We start from the raw sequence: 14,524 nt of genomic DNA, 5'->3' as shown, positions 1-14,524 counted from the left end.
TTCTTAAATGTCCGACTTGCTGTTGGTTCCAGATCACCATAAATATTTTTCAGGAGGCATGGGATTTTTCAGTAAACAACATGAATACTTCATGAAGTCTGATTGCCTATGATATAGAAACGCAGCTGTACAAATATATGTCCTTATATGTAAAGAGAAAACTTCTGCCTCCCTCATGGAGACTATTCTACCTTATTTCAGGGATACGCATACCAAGCAATGGTTAGAGCACTTGCTAAACTCTGTCACCAGAGTTGCACAAATGAATTTCTAGAACAGAACTCCTTAACAGGACTGTTCTCTTCTGTTATCTTTCTAAAGCTTGTACTACTTACTGCCTGCTAGAAAAACCAGGATCAAAATCACAGCAATAATTCTGACTCATATATCTTCTTTTCTCTCATACCAACATCCAGTTTCCAATTCCAGTTATTTTTACCTCTTCCATTTCTCTCATATACTGGGAATAGGTGAATCTTCCCAAAGGTGACCTTGGGCTACTTTATTTTGCTGTCATAGGCAGTTACCACAGTTTTTAGAACAGAGTAGTAAAATTTAAACTTCTCAGTGGGGCATCTGAAACTTGGCAAGACTGAATACCATATAACTTTCTAGATTTTTCTCCCATTATTTCTTCCCATAGCTGTACAGATTGCTTTGGATTGTTTGCTCAGCCCATATTCTCTTCTGTAGAGAAGCCTCCAGGTCAATGGCATAGGTGGATTTAATTAGCTAAGACTGGTTAAAAAAGTCTTTTTAACCAGTCTTAGCCAATCAAATCCACCTATGCCAACTTCACCAGACCAAGCTGGGCCAATAGATGTTATTTCCCTGCTCACTCTCTAATATGAACCAAGACATGGAAACTGCAATCAAGCAATCTTGGGTCTCTGATACAGAGCAGTACAAGCTGGCCACAGAGCCCAAACAATAGCAGCCCAATATTGTCCTGTCCCGGGCAGACCGGCGGCATCAAGGCATCAAAGAAAGCAAAAGGTAGGAAATGAAGAAAACAGTTTCCAGAGGGGAAAAGATTGGAGCACAAGTGCAGAGAGAAGTAGAGATCCCAAGAGACAGACAGACAATAGCTACAAGCCAGATACACTTCCTGCAACTGGATTCCTCCAGATTCTTGTGTACCCTGTCAATAGATATTTTTTATGAATTTGAGTTCCTGTGTTTCTGTTCTTTGTAGTCAAATAATCCTTATAAGAGTGTCCCGTTGAAACTACTGATTGTTCTTTACCTCACATGAGCTGTCTGGATTTCACACTTATATGAGTTCCTTTGCCTGGAAGGCTTCCTTCTACAATGCCAGGCACCCAAATTTTTGGAGCCCAGCACAAATGCCACCTCCTCCAAAAAAGGTTCCATAATTCGCAACTCTCTAACACTTCTCCTCCTCAATTAGATCTTAACTTGCTTGATGACAAGAACAATTTATAGTTCCTAGATGGTGACTGGCATATGGTAGGCATGTTGAATGAACAAATCTTTATATATTTTATCTACATAGTGTTTAGCAGAGTCAGCAAACATTTATCAGGTGAATGGATCAGTGGATTTGTCAGACATTTGGAATTTTTTTCTATCAGCATGAACTTCAGCTAGAATGAACTGGAATGAACCTATTCTGCAACAAAAGTCTTCACTTATTACCACCTAGAGAGTACATGACACTGAACTGAGCAGCTGGGGAAAGATGACAGAATCCCATCCATGAGGATCTTACAGTTCTGCCACAGCTGGAAGCACGGAACCACATAAGGGACCTGAATTCTTATAATCTTGGAGTCATAAGAAACTACAGAGGAAGTAAAAGCTTCTCTACCTATCTCCGTTAAAGAAACAAATCTACCTTCCTTTAAGGGTCTAGTTTTGCTTAATACTTCTCTAGAAAAACACGTTTCTTATTTTCAGAGGAAAAAAATCATAAAAATGTATTGAAAGGAATAGAAAAACAGGTCCCAGGAATAGACTTTTTTTTCTTTTCTTTTTCTTTAACAAACAAAATGAATGTTTTAAACCCCCATTAACAAGCCTGTGAGTCATGGTCCTTTGTGCTCAAACTAGTCTCTGAGAAAAACAAGCTTTTTCAGACCACCAACAATAAGAGGATGGGGTGCGGGGCCGGTTAGCATTGATTGGGCAGGGGGAGAGGAAAAAAAGGGCCAGGAAGAGAGGCACAGAAGGCAGTCACAAAAACTGCACTTATCTGTTTATTAGGTTGCAAGACTTTCCTTTCTGTTTTCCCTTTCTTTTCCTTCTCCCCACAAAACCTCCCAAAACATACAGAGAAAACTAGCAGTAACATTGGGTCAAACATGAAGAACAGGAAAAGAATATTAAACAGCCAGTTCTAAAAGGCTCTTTTTCAGCTTGGACAAAAGCAAAACATTTTCAAAAGCAAAACGAAAAACAGAGATTCTATCCAGACTCTGCAACTTAATGAGAGGAGGTTAATACTGATAAACCCATTGTGAATCCACACAAAGTGACAGCTTTTTAAGCAAGAAAATCAATCAGTTGCGACTGGATGGTTTAGGGCTCAGGAATCATTTGGTTCAAACCAACAGGAGCTGAGGGAGTGGGAGGATGGGGGATGGGGTGGGCAGGGTGAAATGAGGTCAAAGAAGGGGCTCTAAGTTTTATGCCCACTACCCCTGACCTCATCTATGGCTAATCTAGTCAGCCCACATCTTGCATCCATACTATCTGTCACCTAGGAGACATGAGGCTTGACCCAGCCAGATTCACTTTTGTTCTCATTCACACCTCCCTTCCAGAGAGCTTCCACAGTGAAGGAATTGAGCTTTCCCCAGGCAGTCAGACTCCAGCTGCCTACAGCTCCTGCTGGTAATCTATCACTCTGGTTCCTTCCTTGCTGTCTGCTTGTTCCCAATGAAAGCAAAATTTAGAAACATACCATCACGTGGGGTCTCTTCACACAGCAACGATGGAGTGCTCTGGGTTGCAGTGACCTCAATTTCTTTCTTCCCTGCCAGAGTCGTCTGTTCTGGCTGTTTCTCACTTTCCTGGCAAGCTAGAGAGCATGAATCAAGTCTTATTTCACTAATATCTTCCTGTCCTTTTTCCTTGCTGCTTCCTTCAGGAATCTGCTCCAGTTTATTGTGGAGACATAACCCAGCAGTGCTAAATTCCTTCTTCCCAGAGATGCTGCTGCTGCTGTTGCTGAAGTGGGTCAATTCTTCTCTCTTCTTGGCCAATGGCTCCTCACAGATGAAAGAAGGTATCTCTTCAGTAGACAGAATGGGGACTTCCCCAGGACTCAATTTGTAGCTGGCTGTCTGCTCCTCAGCTACTGTCATGGAGCGCCTTATGGCAGAAGCTCCCAGCTTCCTGGGTGTTGGGCTTGGCATTGGGCTACTTGTAGGGTACAGCAGGCCTGCAGGAAGTTCTTCTTGGGCAGGGAGTTCAGGGTACTTATCTGTGAGATTGACAGCTGGGGGAACTGAGAGATGAGAACATTCGGACAGGGCCCGGCGCATTGCCTTTTTCTGCTGGGGGGCTTGGTCGAGCATAGTCCCCTCCTCAGCAGAACTCAATTTCTCCAACTCCTTATCTTGGTCTCTGATGTGAGAGCCTGCACTCAAATATTCCTGGGTGAACTCCACCATAGTAATTGGTAGAATAGCAGTGGGTAAATGCTCAATAGTGGGGGTTGGGTGGGTGACAGCCACCAATAGTGGGGACTCACATTTAAGCTGCTCAGAGTTATCATTCATCACCCCGATGATCGGGCAGGCAGGGGTGAAGCCATTCTCTTCCTTTCCTGGAGTTGTTTCCCTTGACCCCTGAGAGCTCTGAGTCACTAGATGAAATTTGGGGTTCCAAACACTGGTCTCCTGCTCCTTACCATATTGGGTGGGAATGCCAGCAGCCCCAGGATAATACAGATCCTGCTGGTTCTTGGTCTCTAGTCCATTCTTCCCTGCCGCCGTACCCTGAACTGTAGTGGCTTTGTTTCTGTCTGGCCCCTCTATGAGTCCCAAATGAAACTCCGCTGTCTTCTGATGTACTAAGTTCCCCTCCAAGGGATGGCAGGTTTCTGAAATCACATACCTGCTCTCAAGGTGACCCAAGGTTGCTTGATATTCCTTGTCCTGCACTTCAATGCCGAGCTCTTTGTCTAGCTTCCCCTCAAAAAAGCAGAGCTTATTCTGCTCCAGGAAGCTGGCATTCTTCACAAGCCTGTCTTTCAGCTGCCCGTCCATGCTGACATTCAGCCCGATTTCATTCAGTTTGCCCTCTGTCCTCTGCCACTCAAATCCAGCTTGACCAATTTCTTTTGGGGAGTCCATTTGGCACTCTGCAGGCTTGCCCTTACAGAGCTGGTTGTAAGCAGCCGTGAGAGAGGCTGGCTGCTTGTCTGAGAGCGACATCTTCTCTTCTAGTGCTCTCCCCCTTCTCGCTCCTGGAGCTCTAACACCACCTATGATCACACAGAGCTTGCAGTGACATCACAGCAAGTCCCTAGCATTCATGACCAAATCTATCTTTTCCCCAATCCCCCTTTCTTCTAAAGCAGTTGGGTGCTACATGTATTTACCAGGTGAGGAAGGAAGGAAGAAAGGAAGAAAGGAAGGAAGGAAGGGAGGGGAAATGAGAAAGAGAAAGGAAGGAACCTGCTGCTTTCTGTAAAACCAAATGCTACTATTCATATAATTTCCTGTTAACTAGCACTCTGTTTAGACCTGCAATTTAAAATATGGTATGCTGCCAATCTGGGCACTGAAGATAGTAATTATTTCGGCTTTCACTGATATAGATACATGTGTACCCACACATTCACTTATCTGATACTATGCCTACCCTTCCACATTCACCCACTCAAAAAAATGTTTTAAAAATAAGCAAGACTCATTTGCCAATCCCCAGCTATAATCTCTGAAGAATAATGATTCCAGGAAATTGCTCAAAATTTCACCTAAAAAAAAGCTTAATGTAATATAAAAATTGCAGGCATTCACTTCTCAGAGGAAGAGTGGGTTTGCTGTCATAGCAACTTATCAAATTCACTTGACAAATGACTTGCCTAGGGTCCCCAAAGCCATAAGAAAACTCTGCTGGTAGCTCTGCACTGTGGCAGAGCTTAAAAAAGGGTTTTTTTAAAGACATCAATGATCAGGGATTTGGGCACACACATTTCAATTATAAAACACTTGCGATTGGACCCTTGCCTAATTACAAAACAAACCCTTTGTGCTTTTACTCCTGTTCCCCCTGTGCCTCTTTGTTCCTTGCATGAGCTGGGTCACCCCTTCTGCAAAAGCTCTGCTCTTTTTGGCCTGCTGATCTCATAGGGACCATGTGAATATACTGAGGACAGTTTATCTTCCTTTGACCTCTGGAACTGAGGGACTCAGACAATTTGTGGCTTGGAGTTTTTCCACCCATCAGAGCCTGCTGCCCCATTTACTGCAGCATGGTCCTTTGCTTCTCTGGAATTTAAAAAAATTTTTTTCCACACAGTACTGGGCTTGAACCCAGAGGTGATCTTATACTGAGCTACCTCCCTACCTCTTTGAATTTTTTATTTTGAGACAGTTTTGCTTCATTGCCGAGGCTGGTCTCAAACTTGCAATCCTCCTGCCTCAGCCTCCTAAGAAGCTGGGATATAATGGCTCATGTGCCACCAAGACCAGATACCCTGACTTTGAACTTAGAAATTTTACTTTTAGGATTGAGTAATCCATAAAACAAAATTCCTAAAGGAAAAAAAAAGAAGTTATAGTATAATAATAGATCAGACTCTATTTTGAAAAAAGCTGATTTCAGTTGTCCAGCCTATAAGCCACTATCTTGTACTATCATAGGACATTGTGAAATATTCTTCCAAGAATTCAAGGGATGGGGCTGGGGTTGTAGCTCAGTGATAGAGCACTTGCCTAGCATGTGTGAGACACTCAGCATCATATAACAATAAATAAATAAAACAAAGGTATTGTGTCCATCTACCAAAAAAAAAAAAAAAAAAAATCCAAGGGATAAACAGGTATGGCGATTCACACCTGCAATTCCAGCTACGTGGGAGGTTAAGGCAGGAGGATCACAAGTTCAAGGCCAGCCTAGGCAACTTAGCAAGATCCTGTCTCTTAAAAAAAAAAAAAGGTTGGGGATGTAACTGAGTGGTTACATCCCCAACCTTTAGCACTTGCCTAGCATGTGTGAGGCCCTGGATTCAATCCCCAATATCAATAACAAAACAACAAAAACAGGAAAGTATGCTTGTTCCTTAGTCCCAAATTATTTTGTAGTTCCAATCAGTCTACCTAGACTTTCCCCACTAGTACTCCTAAAAAAATAAGTAAAAACGACTAATTTAAGGCAATAACTAAAATTAAGTTCACGTTACCTTCAAATCTCAACAGTCCCACCCATAAATAGAAGACTGCAAATTATGAACCTGACAAAAGCCCAGAAGCAGGAAGCAGAAGAATGAAGCTGAGCAATCAAAAAGGAGCACATACTTCATACTATGGTCATACAATATGGAACAGAAATGTGGTCAACCTAAAGGGAGATAGTGATGGGGTCAGCATCTGGTCACTGAACCAAGAGAGGCCTCACAGTTAAAGCTTAAGAGACAGAGTGCTGGACGAGAGAATCAGACAAAACGTGAGGTCTCAGGACACCATGTTAGTCAGATGCTCAAACATGCAGATAATCTTGGTAGTCACCTAAAGGTCTAAGCACAAAGGGAGAATAAAAGGAATTATGGAGATAATTTCAGAATCCACTCCTCCTTGTAGGTGGTAAGGACTGAGATCTATGAAAAGCTTCTAACAAGGCAGAAACACAATATACTTGCTGATGCTAACTTTAAAACAAAAAAACCTAAGCAACTGTATTTATATATGAAGTAGGTGTTTCCTTCATAGGAAATTTCATGTGAAATAATAAAGCCTAAGTTCTTAGACTAGAAAACTAAAAGACTCTGATAAAGACAGTAGGCAAACAATCTACTACCATCTACAAGAGACACCATATATAAGCCCTGATTCTAGCCACTAACAGAAAAAAAGCTAAATCTCAAAATCTGAGGAATTGCCTAAAGAAGGCCTTTCAAGGCCTTCCCCAAAAAACAGTACTCAAGGACACTAGGTATGTGCAAAAGACAAAATCAGAATGCAAGAGCTTCTCTAACCCAATTTTCTCATTTTACCCAGGAGCAAATTGGGGTCCACAGGGAAAAAAGTGATTTGCTCAAGATCAAACATTAAAAATTTAATGGAAAAACCTCATAGAAAATGCCTAGTTTCCAACTACCAATCTTTCCACACCACTGAGAAAAAAGATAATCTTATTTACTAGATGACTCTCCCTTTTTCTTAATATTTTTAGTTATAAATGGACACAATACTTTTATTTTTTGTCTATTTTTTATGTGGTGCTGAGGCTCAAACCCAGTACCTCACATAAGCTAGGCAAGCTCTCTACCACTGAGCCAGAACCCAGGACCCAATTCTCCCTTATTCTAAAAAGAACTTTTTTCTGATGCTGGAGAGTGAACCCAGGGCTCTGCACGTGCTAGGCAAATGCTCTACCACTGGGTTGGTAAATCTCTAATTAGATTCTCCTTGTTAATGTCTCTTTTTTGATCAGTGAAGAAAAATACTTCAAAGGAGCTGGGGGCACAGCGGCATATGCCTGCAATCCCAGCAACTTGGGAGGCTCAGGCAGGAGGATGGCAAATTTGAGTCCAGTTTGAGCAACTTAGTGAGACCCTATCTCAAAATTTAAAAAAATTTAAAAGTCCTGGGGATATAGATCAGTGAAAGAGTGCTTATTGACCATGGGTGAGGCACTAGGCTCAATTCCCAGTACCACAAAACAAAAACAAAATGAGCCAGGTGCGGTGATACACGCCTATAATCCTAGTGACTTGGAAGGCTGAGGCAGGAGGATGGAAAGAGACCAGCATCAGCAATTTAGAGAGATCCCGTCTCAAGTTATAAATAAAAAAATGGGTTGGGGACGTGACCAAGTGGTTAAGCACCCATGGGTTCAATCCCTAGTGTGGGGGCAAGAAGGGAGATGGCCAAGTCAGTATCATAAACCAATTTAGAACCACAGACATAATCACACTCACCCACAGGACAGAGCTGTAGCAAGGAACTCAAATCTCCCCAGCCACTGTGATTTTACATTGAGTTGGTGAATAGGAACTTACATGAAGTCTTAAAAGGATGAGGCTGCCCATGGAAAAAGATGAGTACTTAAATCCAGAAGACATAAATTCTAAACTCACGTGACACTGCAATTCCTTGCCTCTCTAGGTTATCATCCTTCCCACTCATTCAGAACTGGCTTAAATGTCCTTGTAGAGCCTACCAGACTTCCTCTCCCAAAGTGAGTCCTTTATATTTTCATAAAACTCTACCTCTTTCTAGGACTTGGAAAATACACGATAATCTTTTATTTATATGCCTTTACTGGGAGATTCCATAAGACAGAAATGTGCATGTGACCAGCATAATGCTGGACACAGAGTAAACAGGCTCTCAAAAAACGGTCTGCTAAGCGAAAGAATGGATGGATTCCTTTTACATTGCCTCTATGTCATTTGACCAGATCCTTCCCATAAAGTTGTCTTCAATTCATCCCAAGAGGTAATGACTTTGAATATTCTTTGGGTTAAAGATTTTATTCTAAGTCTGATAAAAGGGTACGGATTTCTGTGTGTCTGATCAGAAGATGGATTCTAAGACTCTTATCAGATATATAATGACACATCAAGCCTCCAAAGGCTTGATCCCAGCAGATGTATTGGCAGATGTTTCTGGGTTTTGCCTTATGCCTGGAGCTAGTATTTAACCTGTTCAGGGCCTTAGGTTTTATATGCTCTGGTGACTGGTTTCTCTGCATTCTTTCTTATCAGTTACTAAGGCAACACTGCTTTCCAAATGGACCAACTGTTCTGGGTTATTGTCTCTAGGAAATAATTCTAATAAATTATCATTACAATGAAAGTTGATAATTCTACTAATTATAGTGACGAATGATACTCTTTACTAATTACAATTTCCAAACTGAATGCTGTGAAGATAAAATCTATTACCTGGAAGCAAATGATGGTTGTTATACATACATACACATATGCAAAACCATTTCAAAATCATATTCTACTGAATTTTAGAAACATCTCTTAGGACAACGTTTAACTCATGATTTTCCCGATTAACTTTCAAAAGTTGGAAAGCAGATTGAATGAAAAAATGAAGCTAGTAATTTGATTTACATGACCCCAAAACGTTATCATTGTTATAAACGAAAAATTCTCCAAGAAGTACAACTTCGGAAATTCCAGGCCTGTGTTCGTTTAAGCATAGTATTGACTTTCCCATGGCCTCCCCCTACAACAAGAGAAAATCATCAAACTAAGACTAGACAGAAACACAATCCCTACCCCCAATCAGCATAAATCTAAGATCCTTTGCCTTTGGAGGCACACATAGGACACTCAGGATCATTTAGGAGATTATCTACTTTTCTCTAATCTCCTTTCAAAAAGCTTCACAGATGTCCCTGTTTCCCAAAAAAACTTTAAGTGCTGGTCAGACAACAATGTTTGCTATTCTTCAAATATTCCATGCACCTGCAGGTCACTGTGCAATTACACAAACTAACCCCTAGAATGCTTTATCCCATTTTGCTCAGCAAACTCTTAGCCATACTCAGACCTATTCACACCCCACAGAGTCTTGCTCTCCTACTAGGGCTCAGTCCCTGTCTGCTCTGTAATCCTGTGGCAAATAGCTTGTGCTTCTATTCTCTTACTAAAGCAAACTTCTCTCACTGGAGTAATATCATCTGTTTATCTGCCCTCTTTGGAATCATCAGAGTACACAATGTGTTTCATTATCTACTTTTACAGTGTAGGAAAAACCTCACTTGTTATCTATTAAATGAAAGAATTAACTAAATACCAAAAAGTCCAAATCATGTTGCATGCTCATATTTGTAGAATAAGCAAGCCTTATACAGTTAAATTTTGCTTAAACATACAAAAATTACCAACCACTTTAAAGACTAACAATTTCAATCTGTTCACAGATGAGATGACCTGCTTTAGTAAATGTGTCACAGGTAAAAATAATGAAAGTTACCTTAACTGTTCCCTTCATATTTTCAAGAAGTTAACATATTTGTAATACTGAAATTCAGAAGCCAAGTTGTTTATCATTTTTTTTCCCGAATCCCCTAATGCTACTGTCAGTCAGAGGGAAAAAGTGAGAAGTGAAAGAATGCAAAGGAAAAAAATTTCCTTTTAAAAGTAGGATATTAAGGGGCTGGGGATGTGGCTCAAGCGGTAGTGCACTCGCCTGGCATGCGTGCGGCCCGGGTTCGATCCTCAGTACCACATACAAAGATGTTGTGTCTGCCGAAAACTAAAAATAAATATTGAAAATTCTCTCTCTCTCTCTCTCTCTCTCTCTCTCTCTGTCTTAAAAAAAAAAAAAAGAGTCTGATTACCACCATAATTAAAAAAAAAATAAATAAATAAAAAGTAAGAGAGCAGCTCAGTGGTAGAACACATACTTAGTACACATGAAACTCCGGTTCAATACCCAGCACCCTCCAAAAACAGACAGAAGATAAAAGCAGGGTAACCAAAAGTTTGAATTAATATTACAAAAATTATATGCTCTCTCTCAAACAAGGTAATAGTAGCATTGACTACTTAGAATTGTTTGAAGTTAAGAGTTTAGAATGGGTACATGGTTAAGTTTCACTAAATGGTAGCTATTTTTAACTATGTGACATTTAGAATCCTAATAAACTTCATTAAGATGCTAGTAAGAAAAAGGCCAGAGAAAGAGAGGGCAAGTGGGGGGAAGCAATGGGAAAAGGAACTTAAGTGATGGCACTCCAGTTAAGACATTATCAAATAGGTACTCCTGTGGTTGTAAAATAGTAGCAGGTTCTAAGATTACAAATGATTTTTTTCATCTGCTGAGCATATTTTATTTATGTACAAGGGCCTTGAAACTGTTAAGATTCTGGGTTTATAAATTACTTCAAGTTTCACACTAAGAAAATTTCCTACCATAAACTGACATTCCCAGCTGCTAGGAGACAGTTGAAGAGCTCAAGCAAACTGAAGAAAAAGAAATGAAACTAGATTAAAAAAAGAGACCAGGGTTTAGCATGGCAAAGGCAAAGCCTATCTATAGGAATCCCTAATTGTGTCATTTGCAGTAACAACACCCCATGTGCACTGTCATTCACAGCTCTACTTGGTTTCCAGGGAACAACTAAAGGGGGTACCAGAATCACATGGAACATCCTTTCAAACTTGTGCTTCCCTGCTTCCCTTCACAAAAAAACAGTCCCATAAGAAGTTCATTTCTGACAAGTGGAGCCCAGACTTCCTGAAGTATCTCATTAATCCTTCCTGGCTAGAATAACATGCATAAGATGTTAAGAAACTTTCAAGTTTCCCTGAACTTGAGAGTAGCATGGGGGAAAAAAAAAAGTTACAGGAGAGAAAACAGCACGATGGAAGAGACTTGAGCAATATATTTAATTTTCCTATCTCCAAACAGGATAAAATCAGCAAAATCATTTATAATTCAAAGAATGTCTTCAAGCATCATTTATATGTAAAGCTCTATGCTGGGTATGAAGAACAACACATGAATAAATCAAACACAGATTTTGTGTGGAGAATAAGACATTAGTGTGGAGTTAAAAGACCTAGATTCTCATCCAAAATTAATTTCTGATTCACAATTTATGTCCTCATGTGTCTATTTCTCCAGCTAGAAATGAGTTTAGCAACTATTTTAAATACTGTTTAAAAAATACATATAATTACTTTTTTTTTTTTAGAGAGAGAATTTTTTTTTTTAATATTTATTTTTTAGTTTTCGGCAGACACAATATCTTTCTTTGTATGTGGTGCTGAGGATCGAACTCGGGCCGCACGCATGCCAGGCGAGCGCGCTACCGCTTGAGCCACATCCCCAGCCCCATATAATTACTAATTAGCAACCTTCATCTTTTACTTTGGCAGTGCCTAAAAACTTCTGGAAGGTTCCTCTGAGGCAAGAATATAGATAGCATTAACTTTAATGAGTCAACAAGACTTGGATTCCAATTCTAGCTCTGCCACTTTACTATCTATATGACCTTAATCTTGAGAGCCTCCATTTTCTCACCCTAAAATGGAATTTTTCACAATGCTGTAGTGTGTGTGTGTGTGTGTGTGTGTGCCATAAGGCACTCCATGACAGTAGGTGTATTAGATAGAGGGTGAGAGGAGGATGGGGAGAGGGAGAGAGAGAGCGAGAGTGAGTGAGAGAGAGAGAGAGAGAGAGAGAGAGAGAAAATAAATAATTGCAATTGCTATTCCACTAATATCTTTACTGAAAAAAATGTTGAGAAACATCTGACCACAGGACAAATGAGGACAAGATAATATGAGAATCAGTGGTAATCTAGGTGGGGGTAGGACAGTTAACGAATAATTCAAAGTAAGGAACAAAGACAAAATTTAATAAGCCAAATCTAGTACCAGTCATGGATAAAATATCAGAGCCTATATGAACCACAAGAGGATGGGCATAATGGGACACCCTGTTTAGATTCCTACCAGAAACTCTGTATTCCCCAACACACCAGTGCGAACCCCAGAACCCCAGGCTCGCCTGAAGCTCTGCACCTGCACATTTGCCTGGTTCCTGGATATGCTGGAATAAGTTTTGCCAGAAATACACAAAATCTTTTTTTTTTTTTTAAGAGAGAGTGAGAGAGACAGAGAGAAAGAGAGAGAGAAAGAGAGAGAATTTTAATATTTATTTTATGGTGCTGAGGATAGAACCCGGGCCGCACACATGCCAGGCAAGTGCGCTACCGCTTGAGCCACATCCCCAGCCCATACAAAATCTTTATGAACAAGATAGTCATACAATAGTGATAAACCAACACCTGACAATAAGATATATTATACTGTTGAATAAAATAACTCAACATACAAAATATTGATTCCCATAAGAATAATCTAGATACATCATTGACACAATAGATTTTTCTTCTTTTACAAAATTATACAAGCCAATTTTCAGATTTATATATAATAATAATAATAATAGGACAACTCTGAAAAAGAGCAACAGGGCAAGTAGTGCTTGCCCTACTACTATTAAAATATATTAAGCCAGGTTGTTACTGAAGTTTGAATGGAGAAAAGATCAATGGTTAGGGGGTGAGAGAAGTCCAGAAATGCACCAAGCTGTTCACAAATTATAATGAGATGCCCAAGTAACCCTACGTCACATTTAATAAAAATAAATGAAAACAACAACCCAGAAATAAGCGAATTTTAGAATGCTGTCAGACTTAAAAAGGTGTTGTTAAAAATTAATAGAAAATATTTTTATAAATTCTGAATGGTGATGAATTTTATAAATATTATTGATGATACACAAAGTAGTCATTAAATAATCATGAAATAAACCTAGCTTGAAAAGTAATTTTTTGCCTGTTGTATCAGTATGTACAACAACAAGAAGTTGCATTAGTGGAGAAAGTACAGGGGAATAATTCTTCATCTGAGCTGATGATAGATTGTAACTCTGGTACATCTCTGTGGCCCTATGCTGAACAATTTGGCAATAACTTTCAAAATCATAAATACACCTTCTTCAAACCAGAGCTAACTCTGGAGTCCCTTTTTTTGTTTGTTTGTTTATTTTTATGTGGTGCTTAGGATCGAACCCAGTGTTCACTTGTGCTAGGCATGTACTTTGCCGCTGAGCTACAGCTCCAGCCCTAGAGTCCTTTTTAATCAGTCAGAAGCACTTGCAGGAATATGACTTTTTTATTTTTTTTAAATCTTTTTTAGTTGTAGATGGACACAATACCTTTATTTTATTTTTATATGGTGCTAAGGACCGAACCCAGTGCTTCCCACATGTGAGGCAAGTGTTCTACCATTGAGCCGCACTCCCAGCCCCAGGAGTACGACATTTTGTAAACACAACGAATAAGGTTGTTTTCTTTGTTCTGATTTATAAGGATCTTTTTTAAAATTGTTAAATTTAAAAGGCAAGACCAAGCCAGGTGTGGCAGCACACGCCTGTAATCCCAGAGACTTAGGAGGCTGAGGCAGGAGGATCTCAAGTTCAAGGCCAGCCTCAGCAACTTAGTGAGTGAGACCCTATCTCAAAATAAAAAATAAAGGGCTGGGGACGTAGCTCAGTTGGTAGAGTACTTGCCTCACATGCACAAGGCCCTGGGTTCAATCCCCAGCACCTCAAAACAAAACAACAACAACAACAACAAAAAGAAGGTGAAAATAAAAAATAAAAAGGGTTGGGGTGTAGCTCAGTGGCAGAGTGGTCCTGGGTTCAATCCTTACTACCTCAAAAGGAAAATAAATAAGATAAAAAGCAGGGCATACATCAGCATGTCTCATATATAAAACCAGGAAATATGTACTTTCAGTATAAATGGTCTGGAAGGATGTGTGCAATACAATTAAAATTGGTTGCCTTAT

General features: G+C 40.0%; 1 protein-coding gene and 1 non-coding gene across 25 annotated transcripts in view; one reads left to right on the top strand and one right to left on the bottom strand.

Moving 5' to 3' along the window:
• Positions 1-14,524, bottom strand: part of Map4 (microtubule associated protein 4) — a 167,489-nt gene that overhangs the window by 27,080 nt on the left and 125,885 nt on the right. Inside the window, exon 1 of one of the 24 annotated variants that reach the window (XM_048795410.1) lies at positions 2,927-4,748. The exons of 21 other annotated variants lie outside the window; for them this stretch is intronic. In XM_048795410.1, the coding sequence (XP_048651367.1) occupies positions 2,927-4,403 (1,477 nt within the window). In that variant the 5' untranslated portion in view covers positions 4,404-4,748. Of the gene's footprint in view, positions 1-2,926; positions 4,749-14,524 lie in introns of those variants that run through there. 2 more of the 24 variants (XM_048795409.1, XM_048795408.1) reach the window with 2 other exon arrangements.
• Positions 14,212-14,285, top strand: Trnav-cac. Its single transcript has one exon. It is a non-coding gene; the product is annotated as a tRNA-Val (tRNA).

The sequence above is a fragment of the Marmota marmota genome, unplaced genomic scaffold (genome assembly GCF_001458135.2).
Source record: "Marmota marmota marmota unplaced genomic scaffold, marMar, whole genome shotgun sequence".
Classification (NCBI taxonomy): domain Eukaryota; kingdom Metazoa; phylum Chordata; class Mammalia; order Rodentia; family Sciuridae; genus Marmota; species Marmota marmota.
Note: the sequence above shows the minus strand (reverse complement) of the source record. Positions and strands in the feature narration are given on the sequence as shown.